The sequence below is a fragment of the Schistosoma haematobium genome, chromosome ZW (assembly GCF_000699445.3).
Source record: "Schistosoma haematobium chromosome ZW, whole genome shotgun sequence".
NCBI lineage: Eukaryota > Metazoa > Platyhelminthes > Trematoda > Strigeidida > Schistosomatidae > Schistosoma > Schistosoma haematobium.
The window spans coordinates 6,830,704-6,852,396 of NC_067195.1; the positions used below are offsets into that span (position 1 = coordinate 6,830,704).

General features: G+C 35.1%; 1 protein-coding gene across 2 annotated transcripts; it reads left to right on the forward strand.

Moving 5' to 3' along the window:
- The first annotated feature begins 1,004 nt into the window (after positions 1–1,004).
- Positions 1,005–20,215, forward strand: RCOR3_1 (REST corepressor 3). Of its 2 annotated transcripts, XM_051210281.1 has the most exons (8): positions 1,005–1,129; positions 6,356–6,530; positions 8,831–9,008; positions 11,533–11,721; positions 14,313–14,899; positions 16,464–16,608; positions 17,436–17,501; positions 19,483–20,215. In XM_051210281.1, exons 1-8 carry the CDS (start codon positions 1,060–1,062, stop codon positions 19,672–19,674), a joined length of 1,602 nt encoding a protein of 533 aa, XP_051070255.1. In that variant the 5' UTR covers positions 1,005–1,059; the 3' UTR covers positions 19,675–20,215. The 2 variants fall into 2 exon arrangements, with proteins under 2 accessions (XP_051070255.1, XP_051070254.1); XM_051210280.1 differs by having other exon boundaries at positions 8,831–17,501.
- The last annotated feature ends 1,478 nt before the right edge of the window (positions 20,216–21,693 follow it).

A 21,693-nucleotide genomic window follows, 5' to 3' on the forward strand; every position in this document is an offset into this window, starting at 1 on the left:
GAACACAAGACTACTCAGAAAATAGATATTCAACATTTAACGCGGAGAAATACCTAACAATGGAGAAAGCGCGTACAATGAATTGAATAGACTGAGTTGATCGGATGGCATGGCTCGACCATGCAGGCGTGGTCCATCTGAATGTTACCTTATATCTTCTATTCATATTAAATATATTGTTCTTTCTCTAGCCTAACCTTGTTCTACATCATGTATTGGTAATTGATACGATACAGTGAGTTGGCGTAGTCGATGGTGTGACTTCCACGTAAGATCTTATAGATTAGGTAGTTATATCATGACAAATCTACAAATTTAGGATTAGGTCTATTATTAGAGCAGCACTAATATCATAGTAGACCATTATTCTACACATTCTGTCTTTAGAATATATTGATTTGCTTATTGAAATGTTGGGCTTAATTCATGTAGGCATCTAAAGAAGTCTATGTAAGACACTACAAATGTACAAAATACAAATCTTTTCAAGCGGAAATCCTCAGTAATAAATCTGTACATTTTCATTGCGGTCTTCCTAACAATCCTTTGTGAGGTTTCACAGCCACATTAAAATAGTAATTTATCTGTAATATTATGAATTTTTTCTAGGACCTGTTTTTAGGAAAGAGATGACTGTTCCATACCTCTGATTTACACTAATAGGTGATATTAAGGGAGGTTACATAAGTGAAACCAGTGTGTAATTCATCCGGTCTTATACGGCCTTTCTTACCAAAATTTTAAATTCCTGTAGACTAAGAGATTTTTTTATTTAAGACAATTCATCTATTTTCTACTTGGAGAAATCCTGTCAGAAACCTAGAAATCAAGATGAAATAATTCAGGTTTCTGATTTTTTTTTTACCACGGCAAGTGATGAACTCATGGACACAAGAAGATGCTACATCGTCAATTTGCTGTATGCTTATCAGGATGAGATAAAATTTATATAGTGTTCAGAGCCAGTCAATTTGTTAGCTGATTTGCGAATGAGTTTAAATATTGAAATAGCGCGCGTATAACAAACTTCAAGGTCATCCTTCAAGACAAGCACTACAGATGAGTAATGTGTTGACTCGTGGCCGCCTTTCACATTCATTTTCGAACTCTGACCAAGATGCTTTCGAAAGTAAATTTATTGTTTTACATCCTTGTCCATATACGTATATTTGTGAACCGTAGCATATGTGTGGCGCCGTACGTTTGTTTGACATTTTTTGTCCTAATCGTTGACTGGTCGACGAGAAAGCTAAAATAAAAACTAGTTATAACTCAATCATTGTTTTAACCAATGCTATTGTCTCGAAGATCATTATTATATTGTCTGGAATCATAGCAGTTATCGCTCTGTCATTATGATCTTGATGATGTCACAGGTATTCAGTGTTTGACAACGCTTCTACCAGTAACACCTAATTTATTTCGTTCCCACCTAGAGAAATCAGAAGACAGAGTCGAGGAGATCGGAAGAGTATATTTGGCGATGACCAATATATCGGAATTCTCTGATCTAATCTGGCTAGCGATTGCGGTTGATGCTGAGCACAGCGTTACCACACGTGATCTGGTGCGGATGCCTGACCGAGCGCCTTCAGCTAGATGAGTCCACTAAAACATATGGTCAGCATCCAATGTCGAAAACTTACAGAGCTATTTATTTTGGGGATTTATTTACCGCTACAGATCACTCCCCCCTAGTGGGGCAGTGACGATCCTAAGACGTGGCCAGCCAGAAGTTTAAACCCAACGAGTTTGTCGTTGGTAAACACTCTTCTGATAGCTTACTAAGTGTAGCAGCGTCTGGTCGTCTTTCCTTACTATATGGGACCGAGGTACGACATAGAAAAAAAGAAAGAGTTACAACGAAAATTTCGACTCCTCGTAAACTGCATCGTTCTTTTCCAGTCGTCCTGGAAAAGAAAAGAGAAAGTGTAAGTGCATGTCGAAATACACTCGTATGTGCGTAAAAACACAATGTCGGCGAAAAATGGAAAATATACTCAAGCACACGTAATAGCGTTAAAAAAATGTTCTTTATGTTTTGTTTTTTTTAAAATAAAAATTTTATATCGTAAAAAGAAAGATCGAGATAATATAAAATGTCGAGTAGTGCCTTACGTGCAGTAGTCGTTTAAATGTTCTGGAAATCTTACTCTTCTTCCAGAACGCGTCGTTTTAGGTATATTTTCAGATACATTCGAAGTATCATCGCTAGTGTTGGTTGTCGGTTGAGGAATTATGAGTGTAGGAGTCGTGTTGTGCGATTGTACCGAAGGAAAGTCGACGTGAATAGGATTTCCTTCTAAATACGCTGCTTTTAAGCGATCGGTGCTGATGCTATTGTTGGTTCCGTTCTTATCGACTATATAGTACTTAGATTCACGTTGAAGAACTTTGAAGGGTCCTTCGTATGCTGATTCGAATGGTCGTCGATGCGAGTCTCGACGAACGAAAACGTGTGTACTATATCGTAAGTCAGGTTGAACGAAAACATCAGTTGATTGAGGTCGAGTGGAAGCAGGTTTAACTGAACGCATTGCGAGTCTGATGCGTCTACAGCGATACTAATGGGTGCTTCGGTGTCCTGATGTGCGAGCATTGTTGCTTTAGCAATCAGTTCCTTAACTGTGGAGAATGCTTTTCGTGCGGTGTCATCCAAATTAATGGATTTCGCATTTCCACGAAGTTGGTCGGTCAGAGGTTTCATAAGTAATGCGCATTTCGGTATGAAACGTCTATAGAAACTTACGAGGCCGTTAAACGTGCGTAATTGCTTGACGGTAGTCGGTTCTGGGTAATCCAGAATGGCCGCCACTTTGGTTCTAAGGGGTCGGATATGGTATATATATACCATATTAAGGAAAAGATTGGCAAGGTTTGGATGTCGAACGTATAATCATTTGAGAATTCTTGTAGTTAACATAAAGTCGACTTTGGTTCACTCACCGATATCATACTCTCTAAAACAAGTTCATTATACAGCGATACTCACTGTGATTTCATCTATATGGCTTTAAAGTCTTGGGCATTTCGTCATCAAACTGTCTAAAAGTTTTTAAGACGGCTATTACATGTGTAGATCTTTGTGGTAGATGTGCTGTGCTTTTGATATCATTATGAATTCATAACCTCGGACCTTTCTGCTTGTATAATCTCTATATTTTGATTCCTAACTTGGAAATTGAATCCAATATTATGAATCTTGTTTACATTGCCAGACGTAGAGTAAAATAATATTTACTCAAACTCTAATGCCTAATGAAGCGATTGTAAGGTTTTAAGGTTCATAGAAGCTGATCCTTTTCAGTTAGTTATGGCTTTTTCATCTTAGCCGATAGACTCAGATTTTGTTTAGTTTATCTTGTAAATGTGAATTCCGTTGGTTATGTGATTTTGTAGGTCATCAGTGCTTATGAGTGTCCTTCACTTTTGGATCTTCTGTTTCCTTTGAATCACGATTTGGTTTTTTACTTACTTGACCATTATCCTGGTATTCCCCTCCACCAGAATGAGTCTTTATCTGACCACTTTTCTACCATAGACTTTTCGATAATAATTTGAAGGTTGATTGTGATAGTTTTCCACTTTTCATTTCTATACATAGGATTACATCTCGTTCACTGCTCTTTAAATTACGTGACGATTTAAGTTGGGTTCTTTCGGGTTCTGATCCAAAAGGAACGGTTTCACTTCCGAATCAGCTCCCCAAGAATGGCTAATAAGTAGCAACTTCATTATAATCACATCTAAGTTCTTAGCTAGCCTAGTGGTCTATAAGCATTCCACCAAGGTTCACTAACAACCCTCTAGTGACCCTTGGTAGAATTTCTATTAGTAATTGTGAGACATAGTACCAATCTTATTATTCATAGAAGTTTCTTTTATCAAAAACAAGTCGTTAGCCTCCTGAATCAAGAACGACTTTGCGAAACAGAGAAAGATTAAGCCAGTAACAGTTCCTCGTACAATATATCTTAGAATTATTACATATCCTGTGATAATATCCAACAAAGCTGTCGCTCTCCATAGCAGTAAAATTAGTAATCATAGACTGAAAAACATAGAACCACAAAGTTAAAAATTATATCAGAACGGCAGAAAACTAAAAACGTAATCTCATACCTTAGAAATTGTTAGAAATACTCTGAAATATGCTTGAAATTCTATCAAAGATCTATAAACCAAGAGTCCAAATTATAGACAAAACCTAAGAAAAACCGGACTTTACATTAGTTCATGTTCAAGATTGGTAAATATGTTTTTAGCGTGATAAAAGTACGAAAGTAAAAATTCTGCTTGACATTTAAAATTAAGTCTCTCCTAAACCTCTTACTGGCATTATAGATGTGATTTTATATCGATTTCCGAGTAAGCTGTGTAGCAATGGGTCAGCTTATACTGTCGCTGTAAAGCATGACTTCAAGAGTTAGCTTATAACTAGGTTACAAGTTTCTAAACCTAGGTATCTTCAGATCATTTCTGATTTCCTGTGTTGATTTATTTTGACGCTAAAAGAAGTAGGGTTATGTCTGTGGAAGTCTGGGTATGAATAGATCAACCTACAGAAGTGTAGACTTCGTAAATTCAGTCTTCACTGCACAAATCTCTTTGAAACTGTAGAAATTCTGAACTGTTTATTAATTGTGATTTGTTTTCTTTAATCATTTTAATGATCTTTCATGTTATCACAGTGCCTTACAACTTAAGTCAATGCTTTTTGAGCGAAGTTTTACTATAATTCCACTGTCTGACTTGATATTTTCGTCTCCTACTACACTGTATTTTAGCCACCGGGTTATTCGACAAATTTGTTCGCCTATGAGTTTTCATATTTTTTAGTCGTTCTGTTAAATTTCGCGAGTATGTCCATAAAAGGTTGGATCTAAAACTCATCGTTGAGAGTAGTTTTGCTGTGTTTGTGGAACACGGCCTTTCCGATTTAAGAATGTCAGACGGCTATGTGTTTGGCCATCCTTGTCTCAGAATGATTTTTAACAACCATGGACAACACCAAGTTAGTGGTTTCGAGGTCCGGCAACGTGTGTTTGGGCACAGTGGCGATACCTCGACTGGCGTCACCGTCTTGAAACACTGACTTAGGTGGCTTAGACATGTCCTACGAAAGTCGTCCCAGTGGATGTCACATCGCTCATTATTTGCCGGCGCTAGGATCGGTTGAAAAAAGCTGAGGTGGTTAGTGCACAACATGGTGTCGTGGTACGGAAGAATTGTATATGGTTGATTTTTGTGGATCCTCCACAACGTCCTGGTTGGGGTTTTAACGATGGTGCAATACAGTGGCTTGAGATGTTATCAGAAATGGCTTAGAATGCAAGCCACTGACAATCCTTCTATAACTTTATTTTTGGTTTCTTCATAAAAGAAGTCGTTACTTTAACTGAAAAGATTCTTTCTGGTTGTATTTTTCCTAACTGAATTGTTTCTCCCATTATTATTATTATTATTATTATTATTATTATCATTATTATTATCATTATTATTATTATTGTTATTATTATTGTTATTGTTATTATTATTGTTATTATTATTGTTATTGTTATTATTATTGTTATTATTGTTATTATTATTATTGTTATTATTATTATTATATTTCACTCCCACACACTAATTTCTGTTCATTGTTGTTTCTCTTTTTGTCATACGCATTTCACATTCTCTATCTCTTCACAATCTCATTTTTGTTGTGTGACGCACATATATTTGCTGTTCTCTTGTCCCAATCCTTATGTCCAAATAAATAAATAATTCAGATACGTGGAACCTTACTGAGAAAACCCTTTTTCCAACATTTGATGCTCTTAAAAATTCACGAAATACACTGTCCCATAAGTTTTGCGTTTTGGATGTTAAAATTTTCATTCTTAACCATTGACAGTCCAATTTATGAATATCTGAATAAACACAAAAACTAATTACAACTACAATTTGTCAATACTTAACTTATCTTACTCAGAGTATTCAATATCTTATCACTCCCCACTTGTTTGTTTCTCCTTCACGTGTTTTCTACGTGTTCATTTTAAAATATCTTCGGTATCTTTCTGTGTGATCATTTCATCTGGAATATTATTGTCTAATGGAAATTAAATGTATTCTTTATCCGAGTTTTTCTGAGCTTAGCTACTATTACATTGGGGGACTGCCACTTCAAACGAAGATATAACTTAGTCCTCTTATTTGTTTGCAAACTAGCATTTCTCTTATTTTCTGTCGGCTTAGATCATATCAAAATAACTTAACATCAGTTTGGTTTCACAACCGTAAGAAATTTCCAATTGAAATCTCTGACAAATTTATTTTTACATCACTGAAGGTGCTTTTTTCTACTTTGTAGATGCAATTATTCGAGTTGGCACAGATTTTCAAGCTGACCTTCCGCTTTTCAATGGTGAACCACCTCCAAGCGTTTTGAATCAACCAGATCGGGGAGTTGCTTTATGGCTTCCAATACCTGTTAGTTTCCATAATCAGTTAGAGGAATTCTTGAATACAGCTACTGAAAAATATGGGTAAACTAACCAGCCTTAATATATCCATTTATGTATTAAATTGTTTTGTGGTTGACTTAGATCAAATTTTAACTTCTCTGTCTAGTAGATAATTCTAAATGTCCACTATACACTGAGATTTTAGTACATATACGTATGCTATGTGATTTAACCATTTATAGAATCGTTTCATGATCATCTTGTGTTGTGGATTGATTAATATCTTATACCTCAGTTAATTTAGGTTAATTACTTTACCATTTGATTTGTTTTAAATAAAACCATGCTTAAAATAAAGATTGATCAATGGAAATTTTTGTTTCGAGCCAAAAATGCTTTAGTTGTAACATTCTTGACAGTATCTCTATGCTTTCTACAATAAGTATGGATTTATGACAAAAAAAAACCCACAAATGGTTACGTAAGTGGATTAAAACTCTTAAGAAGACCTGCTTTTTTGTTTACTCTGATGAAATGATGACATGTGTAACCATATGACAATGTAGTAAATAACCTGAACTTAAAGTTTGTGAATAAAAGTTAAATATCTAAGCTTAGTTAGTACTTAACCTCAAACGTAACCTTATAAGCCACTAGCTTGTGTCTGATAGCAGTTTAGCCTATTTTTAAATTTTAATAATCAGTATCAAATTACAAAATGCCTTCCTAAATCTTTTAATAGTTCATTTATTCCCTTAAAATAGTTTTCATCACAAGTGTACATTAGGTGATCCGTCAAAAATCACATCAATTTACATAATGATATGCATAAGTTAACAAGTGATGTATTTAACAAAATTTCATATTCATGCATCTACTGACAATCGTAAAAATTTACACTATATTGAATGAAATAAATCTTTAATATTCTGTCTCCAATCGTTTCTGACTGTTCATATTGATGCTTAATGAAAGCCATTTTAGTTAATGCTTTCAGATGACATGTAATAAAGCTTGTTAAGTTTTTCTTGAACAAAAAATCTATAAACTGTTAGGTGGTTGGAAGTAGTTGCCATTCATCATCAAGGCTTATCTACGATGCTGAGAATTCTATATTGTACCAAAATATAATATTGAATAAAGCCATTAATAATAATAATATTAATAATAATAATAATAGTAATCTTAAGAAATCTAATGGTCCTTGCTGGATTAGAAGTCGCAACATCCTGATCTGCTCATTGTAAGACTTTATCACTGAGTTATTAGGCTGGCATTGCAATCCACCACATATATAGATATTGCATACTACATTGAGTCATTTAGACTAATGATCAATCGGTTCATGCTCTCAATCAAAAACTTAATAATCTCCACAGACCCTATACTAGTAATCAACATGTGCTCACTAATGACTAACTTCGTGAGGGAATTCTCGGAGTTCTAGTGAGAAGCCGTGACCAGTGGAGCTGATCTATGTCGGGTAGAGACAGGTATCTACCTCAGTACAACGGAAGTTGGTCGTGCAATTTCGTGGATTGGTTGATGTTAGACACTATCACCATTGGATGCCGGTTCAGTGGTCCAGCTGGTTAAGCGTTCGCACGCAAGACCGAAGGCCCTGGGTTCGAACCCCACGAGCGGGACCGTGGATGCGCACTGCTTAGGAGTCCCACAATAGGACGAAACGGCCGTCCAGTGCTTCCAGGTTTCCAAAGGTGGTGGTCTAACATCAATCGGTTCATGATCTCAATCAAAAACTTAATCAAAATAATTCGATCAGGATCAAATGACTAAACAAACAGACTATTGTAGAGGATGTTAGATTTCCAGAACTTACTTGGTAAATATCTTATTTTTGTGATTTTATTTTGGAAACTCGAGTTTCTTGTATTCGAGCCAAAAGCCCCTATTTTCACCTTCATATTGTATTTCGCACTTGGCAGGACCTTAAATGTCATTGGTTCGTTGTCTCTTTTAATATGTCATTTGGTGACGTTCCTCAAGATTATTTTTATGCTGTGTATATAAGCTTGAGTTGTGCTTGTTGTTGTTGTTTATGCTTCTGGCTGCTTGTGGAATGCACTTTCTCTCTTCTGAACCTGGACTTCTCCCTCTAGTTAGCGGGGCTGGGATGTATCAGAATCGTTAATTTATTCGGTCATTGTGTCGCTGAGTCTTCTTTCCGTTCGCCGATTTAGTTGATCTCGTAATCTCTTTGCACATAGCAACTATTGATCACTATTCAGTGGTTGATTAATTGTAAAATTATTAACTGAATGAAATTCAACCCAATTCTATGCCAAAAATTATCATATAATCTTTATTTGTTTACATATATATTTACATTAAAGTGAGAAATATTACTTTGTTTTATCAAGTTATTCAGAAGAACAAGCTCTTGCTTTACTTACATGGCATAAAACTGATTTTGATCATGCATTATCAGATTTATGCAATTTTAGTCCAATCAAATATGAATGGACAATACCTGAACGAAGAATATTTTTTATATCTGTTGATTATTATAATAAACAATTTCATCAAATAAAAAAACTTGTAAGTATCTATTTAATTTATAAACATAATTAAAGGAGATTTTTATCTACATTAATCAGTAATATATTTGTTAATATTTTAATAAATCATAAAATGTCACAAATGGATTGATAATAATTCCAATAGTTGAAATCATGAGTAAATTGAAGCTAGACCACCATGGAAAACCTGGAAGCACTGGAAGGCCGTTTTGTCCTAGTACGAGACTCCTCAGCGGTGCGCATCCACGATTCTGCCCCCCCCGCGAGACTCGAACCCAGGACCTATCAGTCTCGCGCCACGCGCTTAACCAACTAGACCACTGAGCCGGCCGTCATCCAGCGCTGTTAATGTCTAAATCTAACCAATCTAAGAAGTTACGTCGCCATACACCATTGTCTTCAGCGAGTTGATATCTCAACAAACCTGGTTGAACTCCACTGGTCGCGGTTTCTCACTAGAACTCCAAGAAATGCCTCTTGAAGTCAGTCTCTATTGAGCAGGTGATTATTATGAGAAGGGGTTTTGTGGAGATTTTAGATATTAACACCGTTGGATGCCGGCTCAGTGGTTTAGTTGGTTAAGCGCCTGGTGCGAGACTGATAGGTCCTGGGTTCGAATCTCGCGGAGGGTGGGATCGTGGATGCGCATTGCTAAGGAGTGCCATACTAGGACGAAACGGTTTTCCATGGTGGTCTAACTTCAACTGACTCATGATTTCAACTATTGAAATTACTAAAATCCCCACAAAATCCCTTCTGATAATAATTCGTCTTTATTGATTATATCGAATCTGAATTGGTAGGAGTCATGGTTTATTTATTGAAGTAAACAAGTATAATTAGACAAAATTATGTAGTATAAGGAAGAACTTGAAACAAGCGCGATAAATTTTCAGCTGGCCTTCGTAAATGATTGGTTTATGGAGTAGAAAATAACAATATCACAAAGTATAAACAGGTTCTATGTACTGAATGAATTTATGAAGTTTTCTACAAGTTAATCTACCTGTAAATCGGTAAAGCAACGACATAAAAAATTCGTCCTTGTGGTTATAGATTATCTGTCCTCCCAAATCTTTAGGATTAAGATTCTCATCAAGAACTGATGTGTATGATACAGAATTTGTTTACACTCATCTGATTAAATGAATTTTGCTAAAACAATGTCAGACACTCTATCTAATTAATTTGCGCACAAAATATAGTCCCACCAAGTTAACGTCTACTTTAAAATTGAGGGTTCAAGATTGTGATTTAAGCATAATGTTGGTTTACCTATTATATACAATCGACAGAGACTGAATTGAGTGTTTGGTACATCTGACACTATCATTTTTACTCTGCGATAGAAACGTGTAGTTTTTTTGCAATCATTTTAAAGGTTTTGAGCACCATACAAAATTATTTCTACTGCTCGCTATAAGCAATGTTTGAATTTGGCGCAAACACCTAAATGTCACGTTTTCAATTCTGATAGACTTGTCCTTATATTACATATTTCCCCGTAATTTGGAATTTTTACATAGACGGAAGATACTCATTGAGATAGAGAACAAGAAAGAGTGGTTCAGTCAAAAGATATCCTTTCAGTGAAATAAAGTCTTACTTGTTTTTTATGGTAAAAAAACAGTATTTAGTTGGTTTTTTAAAACAGTTAACCAATAGAGTTTTTTTCACATGATCTGACACTTAAGTGCTTTTTAACTGTAAAACCCTTTATCGTTATAATTAGATAAGTGAGTATTTTAAAGATTATAATGTACTACAAAGTGTTGTACATGAAACTACAGTACATATATTGTTAGTCAGGTAGGTTTAAAAAAGCCACTTAGTGATTGGTGCACCTAAATTTCAACCAGTAGGTCACAGGTTAGAACTTCACTCTACTTACTTCAGTTTAGGCTGATAGGAGGAGGTAGTATCACTATCATTGACGTAAACAATGAGGCACAATGCTGAATGCATAAGCTTGTACTTGGTAAGTTACACCCACTCATGATCTAAATAGCTCTTAAATTTATTTAAATCATAAATCTGTCTATATCATATTTAGTAAGGGTTTGAATTATCCCGTTGTTGATGTTCAGGTCAGAATATTGACCAGTCTCTTTTGGGACATGTGCATCTAGAACTTTACCCCTTGGTGCAATCATTTTGTCTCAAGTTCCTGTAAAATATGTGGTTTGTGGCTAGTAATAGAATCCAGGATGCGTTCCGTCTTTTTTTGGGCTCGTCGTTTAAATGTGCCTGCATCCCTGTGGTGATGTTTACATCAGGGTTCCAACTCAATACTTTTCGTATTAAACACCGTATAGATTATCCACCTAGCTAATGAGTGCAGATATCTACTGGCTTGTACAATCGGTATAATGTTTATATCATTTTAATGAGGAATTGAATATTACTACCAACCACAATCCATCTATTTACATGATTTATGCATTAATTCATTCCTGTTATTCCGCTAATTATTTAATAATACAAACTTAACAGTAATCACTTGACTATTTCTACACTGTTGTCACTCTCTCTCCCTTTAAAAGTTTCCTAATCGTACTGTCAATGAATTAATTCTATTCTATTATCTTAATAAACGCAATCAACAAACATTGCATGAAATGGGTTTATACGGACCTAAATGGTCTAGTTTGTATAAACGTGGTTATTTAATCCCAGGCATTTTACCACCACCGGATACTGTCCCTGTAAAGACACTAACAAATAATCATAAAGTTAGTTGTGTGCTGTTTTGTTGTTGTTAATTATTCTAGTTTTCGATGTCTATTTGTATTGATTGCTTGATTCTTCCCGTTTATATGATCAGCACTTTTTGGTGTATGTGCATCCTGTGAGAATTACCCCAATAATGTCATTAGGTTACAAGCATTATAAACAGAGTTGGATGGTGGCTAGCAGTCGAAACTAGGATTTACATGCACCTCAGTGTTTATGTTCACACTGAGACCCGAATCCAGTACATTTCACATTAAACACCCACTGCGTTATCCACTTAGCTATTGAATCCAGACAGGCACTTGCTTATGCAGTTTATTTTTGTTTGTTTTGCTTACATGTGTTGCATATTTTCATTGTTGTTACTTAAAAGGATGTAAATTTAAATATACCTATTAAGTCGGTTTGGGTACTCAGGCAGTATCATAGCCCACACACGAATCAAATGACTTGTGTGCCGCATATGTATTCGGTGCCCCTTTGTACCAATATTTATGTGTTCAAATAAATAAATAAATAATAAATAGTAAGAAATTTATGCACAGAAGGAATCATTTTCAGCGAGTTTATTTTCAAAATGTATAGTCCTATATCTGTATATGATAAATTGTAGATCACTGAATAATTATATCAATATAGGGTATTTATTTATTTATTTAAACACATAAATATTGGTACAAGGAGATACCATTTCATTCGATTTGTGTGAAGAATATGATACTGCCCGGGCGCTGAAACTGAAGTAGGTGGTGTTCTTAGAAGGCCACTGTCTGAGCCTTAGACCTAGAGGTCCAATCCACAAGGCAGTGGAGCAACTTTAGGAGATGCACTTCCATGGTAACCGGTGACCAACAATCGGTTCGTACGCCTTTTGTCCCCTCGGGATCCTGGAGCCCAATATGAACCATTGGTTTATAGTCAGGGTTTTCCAACTCCCTTACATGAATCCTCCGTACCTACCAACCTGGTTAAAGCGCCAAACATTCGCTTCTCATCCTCCCGACTTTGTACACAACGATCCCGCCGTGAGAAGGCAGTGAGTAGGACTTCCCTGGCAGTGGTTGTATGCTCGTAGCCACTTCAGAGCATTTGGAGAAGGAGAGCTGACTCTCTTTACCCTTGACCGTACCAGGGCATTTGGGGGTTACTTTAGTATTGATGTCAGCTAGTATCATGTACCATTCATACAAAATGTATTGCTTGAAGCTGAGTAGAAAAATATGCGCTTAGTAAGTGCAGATGAATAGAAACCGAAAAGTTGCTTAGATTTCAATATATTATAGTTTTGTCATATACTTTATTTTTAGTCAATGATATTATCGATTCATATTAAATAAAGTTGTTCAACCATTTTTGTTTTATTTAAAATATGAGTAATTTTCACTGTCCTACAGTAAATCAAAATGATGCGAACAGTGTTGTTTCGCATTTTGTATGCTAACAGAGATTGGTCAGTTGCATATGTTAACTTAAATAATGTAAAACTACAAACGCTTGCAAATAAGTTCATTTCCGTTGAATAATTAGTGTCTATCTGGACATAGTAGCTCATCGGATAAAATGTCGGAGTTTGAAGCAGGATGTATTAAGTTTGAGTCTCCGTATGATCATCATCGCCGAAATCCAGATACACTCATCTGACAAGTGCGAAATAGGACAAAATATGCTTTCACGACTGCACTGCTAGCTACAATCTAGCTTTGCTAAGCACACTTGTTAGTTGTCTTTTTCGTGTGGATCCTCCTCACCTTCAAAACACATACTTGAATATCAAGCTTTAAGGAATTTCTGAAATCATATGTAACAACACTCAACAATTAGATGGTTCACATTAATCACAGTTTGCTATTTTTAAGGTTGACCCCGTTCTTCTTTTGTAAGGAGGCAGTATTGTTGTAGATGTTGATTATCTGAAAGAAACACTACTGTCGTCACACTCTTCTACACAGTTAGGAGCATGACTTCGCCCTCAGGTTATGAGTTTGTTCCCTTCACTTTTACCTGTCTCTAACCGATTTACCTAGCATATTAGGACTGATCAGAAGTACTTTAACGAGGAGGTCAATCGATGGCAATTAGAAGTGACTTAAAGGACAAGCGCATCTCATTGGCTAAGAAATGGGTTAATTTCCTAAGGATTGAGTGGTATGTACGTGGATGAGTATGTACACATTTTATTCGGTAGCCCAATAAACTTTCTAGCTCACTCTTGTGTTCTTGCTCAAGTAGTCATTGGGAGGTTAGCGCGTAGCACACCGTGCATCAATATCATACTTTGGACACCCTCTGTCATAACAGGGACCCAAAGAAACAGGTCTTACAGTCACCGTAGCTCGATTAGTCATCACAGTATTCAAGCCTGATCACCGTTTCGGAGCAACAGCTATGGTCAGGATTGTTTACATGATGTCTGGGCATAACATTAGAAAAGGTGACCGTCGTTATTTAGCACATTTGATCTACAGATAATTAGTTACCTTTTGTTTTGAATATTTCATCTCAATAGGTAGAGGAATTCTTTGAATTTCGATAAAAAATTCAGTTGAATGGATTCATCTCACATTTCTTTATATATATTCATTCTACATAGAAATATACTATCGATTTAGATATGAATGATCCAGTCGATGCAGAAATCAAGCGTTATTTTGATACTTTGCATGATTGTGTATTGTTACCGGAATCGGAAGAATCAAATCAAGACACCGAAACTGGCGGTGGTGGTGGTGGCACATCAAGTATGCAATCGGATTCCGAGGCAGAAGTGCGTACACCATCTTCTTCCGCAGTAGCTGCCAATATTGAAGGGAGTGAACAAGTATTAGACTATGAACAGAATAAAGTAAGAAAAGATTCCAACGGACCTGGTCGTAGACACCGAAAACAATATGGTGCTGGCGGTAAAACTCGATCTACCACTTCAGGATTTATTTTATCCCAATCATCATTAAATTTATTACCGGATGATTTTAATCCAACAAATCGATTATCTGTACGTAAACATGCGCGTTTTGAAGAAGAGATTGCAGCTGTAACATCAGCCGCTATAACTTCTAGTAATAGTGGTCAGTTACGTGAGAACAACAAAAAGTTAGTTGAAATACATACTGGCATTAATCCTGGTGTACGTAGTTCCAGAAGAGGTATATTGTTTGCTACCACACCACATACAATAAGGTATTATTTGAATAATGTTTAAACAAAGTAATAAAAAGTTTTTTAGGTTTTCAGTTCATTTTTCCCTCTTTTAATAGATTATATCCTAACTGTTTGTAATAGACATACAAAATAACATAACTAGTGTAATAACAATAACAATTTGTTATTAAATTCGAAAAATTACAATATTTGTTTAAGAGTGTAGACTCATCATATGCTTAGGAAAATATGTTTTCGATTGGTTTATAAGGCAAAGGAACAGTGAGTAAATTGAACATATTTCACACCATTGAAAAAGGTTATTCTCTTATTTTTATCACTGATTAGCTTTATAAATACGCGTCTTTTTTATAGTAACCCATTTGCTAACGCTTTTATTACTGTGAGTATTATGGATGTATAGTTATCAATATACTCTAATAATTTGGGATTAACTACAGAGTATGGCTACTTTTAGACATTTTATAATTAGCCCAAGAATATTGATTTTATTCTATTATGTAACAGTAATCTAATAATGATAATCTGTGTTTTAATTTCTTGAAATTTAATTCTAAAACCCATCAATTGTTTATAGTGATGGTCATTGAGTAACCTTTATTAAATTAAGGTTGAAATGTATTATGAGTTCCAAACAAGTATTATGCGCATTAATTTGTTTAAATTATAAAAACACTAAACAAAAGATATAGCTTAACAATTTGAGAATGTATTTAAAGAAATTTACAAAGGCTAATTCCAGCTGAAGAGGAAATTAGGAAAATATGTGCTGGAGGTGGATAAGACATACATTGCGGAAATCATCAGGTTGTATCATGAGGCAAGCACTAACTTGAAATTTTGAAGGGAAAATGAAAATAGGAAAACCAAGGAACCAAGGAATCGGAAACATATCAAAAGAATGAATAGCAGCTAGAAAGGATTGCACATTGACAAAGTTCGATGGAGAATACTGATGGCCAGCTTATGCTCCTTCACGAGGGGTAACAGGTGTAAGTAAGTAAGTAAAAAAGCTAATGCAACAGAATTTTACATTCATTCCTAAAGCACAGTTTACGACTTTTTGGAGATCTGATTGAGAATATCAAGAACTTCAATATTCATCCAATGTTATTGTGCAATTAAATATTGCTAATTTTTTCATTTGAACACATGCGATTAAGTCCGTGCGAAATTGATACATATCTATACTAAATCTTAAGCTGCTTATATCGGTCCATCGGTCTCTTAAGTGAGAATATTATCCTATTAGCTTATTATTATAACGGTACTGGGTTCGGGTCCCAGAGTGAATATCAGGATTCAGGTAAATCCAGCTGACGAGTCCTAAATAGGAAGGAACGCGCGTTCTGGATTCCATTGCTAGCCACCATCCATGTTTGCTTATAATAATAATAATAATGACAATATTATTATTATTACTATTATTATTATTATTATTATTATTATTATTATTATTATTATTATTATTATTATTAACCCTTTGGTGCTCATCACGTATGTATTGTCTTTCCATTTTCCCTCTTTCAACTGCCTTTCATAATTCTTTTTTTTTTTTAAAAAAAACCCAATCTATCTACAGACCAGCATTACCTTCTGGAGTATATCATTCACATAGACAATTTCTTCGAGTATGTTATTACACAGCTGACCAATATAATCAAGAAATCGATCAATTGAATAGTACATTACAGACATTATGTAAACAGGTCGATGATGGGAATGAGGTAAATGTATAAAATTGTTAATTTTTTTATGATTACCTTGAATTTGTTAAATGTTGGAGGTTATAGACTGTAATTAATATACACTATCCTTAGTTAAGCTATTTTACACGATCCTATCAAATGCGGTGAAATATTGGTTTTGGTGAAATGACCCATGTATTTAACTTAACAACACAGATCAATTTTATCTTCTGTTTTTCTATACTTTCAGCCTCTGATTTATCATTCATATCGTTGCACCAAATATTCTAAGTGGGTTATGCCTAGACTTATGTTATTTTGATATGTTGAATATCATGTTGAAGTAAAAATAATTCTGAACTATATAATCATAGTAAATAGAATGTGTTCTAGATGGAGAGAAAGAAAAGTGTAGCACAAATTACATATTCATCATTCTGTTTAAAGACTTTTTACTAGCTGGAAAGTAAGCAGCTCAAATTTACGTGACAATAAGTCAGAAATATGCCACGTTCTTCTATACCATGATTGAAGCTGGTGTATATTTATATGTATAGAATTTAACTGAATAGTATAAGGAAATAGGATTCGACGTTTCCAACAACCGGCTAATTTATTTCTAATTGTAAACTGAGTCATGGACAACTAAATGTTTTAAACGCTCTCAGTTTAGGAGAATTTATTGTATCTTCATTGTATCCACTGGAATATATATTGCTTACATCTTATAATGTGTAATATATTCATAGCACTAATCGTTTGTTCCTTCATAAGTCTAGTGTGATTTCATTTAAATTTATTCATATTAGTTTTGTGTAGATACTTCCTTCTTGATATGTCTAACTTTGTGTTTGATTTATTTAAAGCTCGCTCAACGAGAAACTCAACTCCTGAATGGTATCACTTCGTTACGACCTCCTTCACTGCCTATTGTAAGTAGAAGTTGTAATTTGATTTGTGAACATTCAAAAGAATGTGATTAAAATCTATTATAAACTCGATAGTATAACAATTCACAGCGTTAGTAGTCCAGTCTATTAATCGTATATATATAAAAACTACGACTAATAACTATTCTATAAGGATGAACAGTACTAATGGTCTGTCTAGATTCCAATCAAATGAGATAGGATTCACATTAGTGTATGATCAGACATCCGGATCTCTGCCCTCCAGTTTATTAATAATTACATAAGTGGTTTATGGAGATTGTTGAAGTTTATAGTTAACATCGCAGACTGGTCTTAATTAAATAACCATTGAATGTCCAAAGTTCTATCCCCAGTGGGGTTGCGGATGTGCACTTCTGAAGAGTCCCGTGCCGGGACTAAACAGCTGTCCAGTGCTTCCTGATTTCCAACGGTTGACTAAGTTCACTCCGTGATGTCAACTGTAAAATCTCAGATTTTTTTCATCATTTACCTATACCTTGTAGTAGTTGTTTTAGTATTTAATTGTCAGAGTCTCGCCATCTAGCTAGTTAGCTTCATCAGCCACGGACCTATAAAAAGTCTGTGTTTATTGATTATGTTACATGAAAGTCATGGAAATTTGACAAGATGCAAACATCTGGTAGTGTTTTTTAAATATTAGTCTTGATATATGAAACCAATCGTATATGAACTTCTGCATCAAATGTAACTATGGAAATGAGTTGCAATAGACGGTCAGATTATCTTCTGAACCAAAGGTTAATATCCTCACTGATAACATCTGTTTCATCCTAACTACCTGTAAACATGAACGGTTACTCGGAGATTTAGTTATGTATCATTCAGTAACTCAGTGGAATACATTACAACTGGGTTGTTTTAAGTCACTATTGACCTAATTACCAATTTCTTCAATGATTATTTTCAACCAACTATCCAATGTCTAACAAGCTGAACCATGATGTCGAGTTATGCAAAGTTAACTGACCATGTAATACTATTACCTGATCAATAATATTCACTAGACAATATTAATTGAATTTCAACATATTTTGACAATTCATAACTTAAACAGTGTAAATCATTAGTCATTATGGATAATTATTGTATGTTAGGTGGTTAGAGGTAGTCAATAGATAACTGTGCTTAACCTAGTTTTTGTCTTGGTTGTCTCTTATCAGCTAGATGTACTTGAAATTGTGAAGAAACTGATGCTTTTATGAGATTCGAACACAAGTCAATGAGTTATTTAGTCTTCAACGGACCTCTTGTAGGATTGTGTTATTTAAATTGCATCATCATTAAGTAGTAACCAGTATTAATTCTGTCGAAACCAAATCGATTGAATTCGGTCAGCGTTAAGAATTAAATAAACGATGACGTTTCCCCCAAATGTTCTGGTACGGCCGAGAGTGGGGAGAGTCAGCTCTTCCTCTCGAAATTCTCTCAAATGGCCACGAGCCTACAACCACTGCCAGCGAAGTCCTACTCACTGTTTTCTCATGACATTACTATTGTTTACAAAATTGAGAGGAAAAAAGTGAATGTCCAACGCTTTAACCGGGTTGGTGGATATGAAGGATCCACCTAGGGGAGTTGGATAACCCTGATTCGAAACCAATGTTGCACATGGGCTCCAGGATCCTGAAGGAAGAATGGAGTATGAACCAATTATTGGTCACCATCTACCATGGGACTGCATCTCCTGACGTTGCTCTACTGCCTTATGGATCAGACCTCTAGGTTGAAGGCCCCGGGTGTGGTCTCCTAAGAAAACCACCTGTTTCGGTTTGGGCACCCAGGTAGTATCCTGCTTCTCACACACATCGAATGATTTATGTGGCGCATATCTATTTAGTGCCTTCTTGTACCAATGTTTATGTGTCTAAATAAATAAATACTCAAATCAATTGTAAATAATTGGTTTGTTATGATCGTTACCTTTTAGTTGGTTCTTTTGAAATATATATATGTTTTATAGGATCCGTATTGGAGTCCAGTGGATATACAACTCGCTTGTCATGCTATCGGTAAATTAGGACGTGATTATGAAGGTATCGCTGAGTGTTTATTAAATAAAACTCCAAGTATGGTAGCCACATTAATAGAAACTCATGGACAACACTTGAATTTGAATCAATTAGCATCAATGGCTCCAATTATCATACTTTAATAATATTTTTTTGACATACATTTATGTAAATACTTCATTTATAGATAATAATAAAAAACAACTAGTTGTCCAGTTCCTGTAAATGTTTATCGTGTTTTCTTTGTTGCTGTTGTTGTTGTCATTCCAGATTCTGCTTCCTTTCTTTTCCCCTGTAATCCAACGATTATTGTATATTTTTTTTCTTAACTTTATGCATTTTGTTAATAATGTTGTTTCTCTGTGAATAGAATTCTCTTTCCAGAGTTTCTCGCCGTTTTTTTCCTTCTTTGGTTTGCATCCATATCATTCTATGCAAAGTGTTTCATCTTTTGGCTTATGTTACTTGTTTTTAACTTAAATATATACACACACATATGCACACACATACGCATAAATACATGTATTCATCGTTGAGTCTGTTCTCTTAATTACATTGTTCTATATTTGTTTTGGGTTTCTTTAAATAAGTTCTCAAAAAAGGATAATTAGTTAGTGATAATTTCTTAGAAATTTTAAAGAATATTGTTATATATTTTTTGTAATAACAATTTGTAACAGTTGAGTTATTTATTTTCAGAAGGGGGTTTTATGGAGATTTTAGTAATTAAATAGTTGAATTCATGAGTCAATTAAAGCTAGACCACTATGGAAAACCTGGAAGTACTGGACGGTCGTTTCGTCCTAGTATGAGACTCCTTAGCAGTGCGCATCCACAATTCCGCCTCGCGGTTTCAAGAGGTATTTTCTGGAGTTCTAGTGAGAAGTCATGACCAGTGGAGTTTAATTAAGTCTGTTGTGAGACAGTGACTTACTGAAGACAATGGTTGACGGTGGCGCAATTTCGTGGATTGGCTGAAGTTATTTATTTGTTAATTTTATTTATTTACTTATAATGTGTAAATTGTGGTATAATAGAGCATCAAATCGAAAAGTGATAGCATTCCATGAGGACACGAATTGTTCGATTGTGAACTGTGTAAATAGTTGCAGACTATCTGGTTGATGTTCGCTTGATTATCGTAACTAATGATTATAGACTTTAGGTGATATGGCTTAAAATCATCCTCAATGGTATAGATGCATTCATTATTTCATTAATTTGGATTTTATTTTCAAATCGTATCTTCAATGCTTAGTCTTTTCTATTACCATTAATATTGGTGCTATATCTACTACTTTTGAATTATTCCTGATGCTTTCAGTTCACTGTACTAACTGCAGTGTGACAACTTGAATCAATGTACACATGTTGAGTATGACTGATTTATCCATTCTGTCTGAGCATTAGTAACTAATCCACGATGTGGGATCTGCCAGGATGACATTTGTAAGATACGTCCAAGCTACGAAGCAGGCGTTTCAAGATGATGAGACTAGTCGGATCATCGTCACTACACTTGAATACGCACTGTCGAACTTCTGTACTACTAATATAAAGTTGCTACTGGATGTCAGCAATCCTTCAGAGACAAAGACTGTCGAACACGCAATCACTGAAGATTCTCAACTTTGAAAAGCCATATTTTGTAAGCAAAGAGCAGAATCGCTCTCACTAACACATTGTAAACTCGACCTTATAGATTCAAACTAATATCAAGACAGGACAATTGGGTGTATGTCGTTCTGATTTTCGCTAATCGTAGATTGATTTTATCGATTGTAACTCCACCAAAACTCAGCTTCCCTGGACACGAACTTTTCGACTAATGATAACTCACCAAAAGCAGTGATTGCAAGCACAGGTTCCTGCCAAGTCTTGTGTAAGTGTTCTATTTCTAGAAGGTACAAAACACGCCATACTTAGAGACATTCCTAACTTAATAAGTGGGATCTAGATAGTTTGTGTATCACTGCACATCAAGACAATATTATTCGCATATTTGAGACCGAAAAGTCTTTCTCCGCGTAGCAGGTTCACACCACTAGTACTTATTTCGATCAGAGCTGTTTCCAGAATGTTACCAATGGCAAAGTTCATCCTTAAAGACGTTAGTAAACTTAGATACATTTTTCAAATGACAAATCTAGAGCTATCATAAT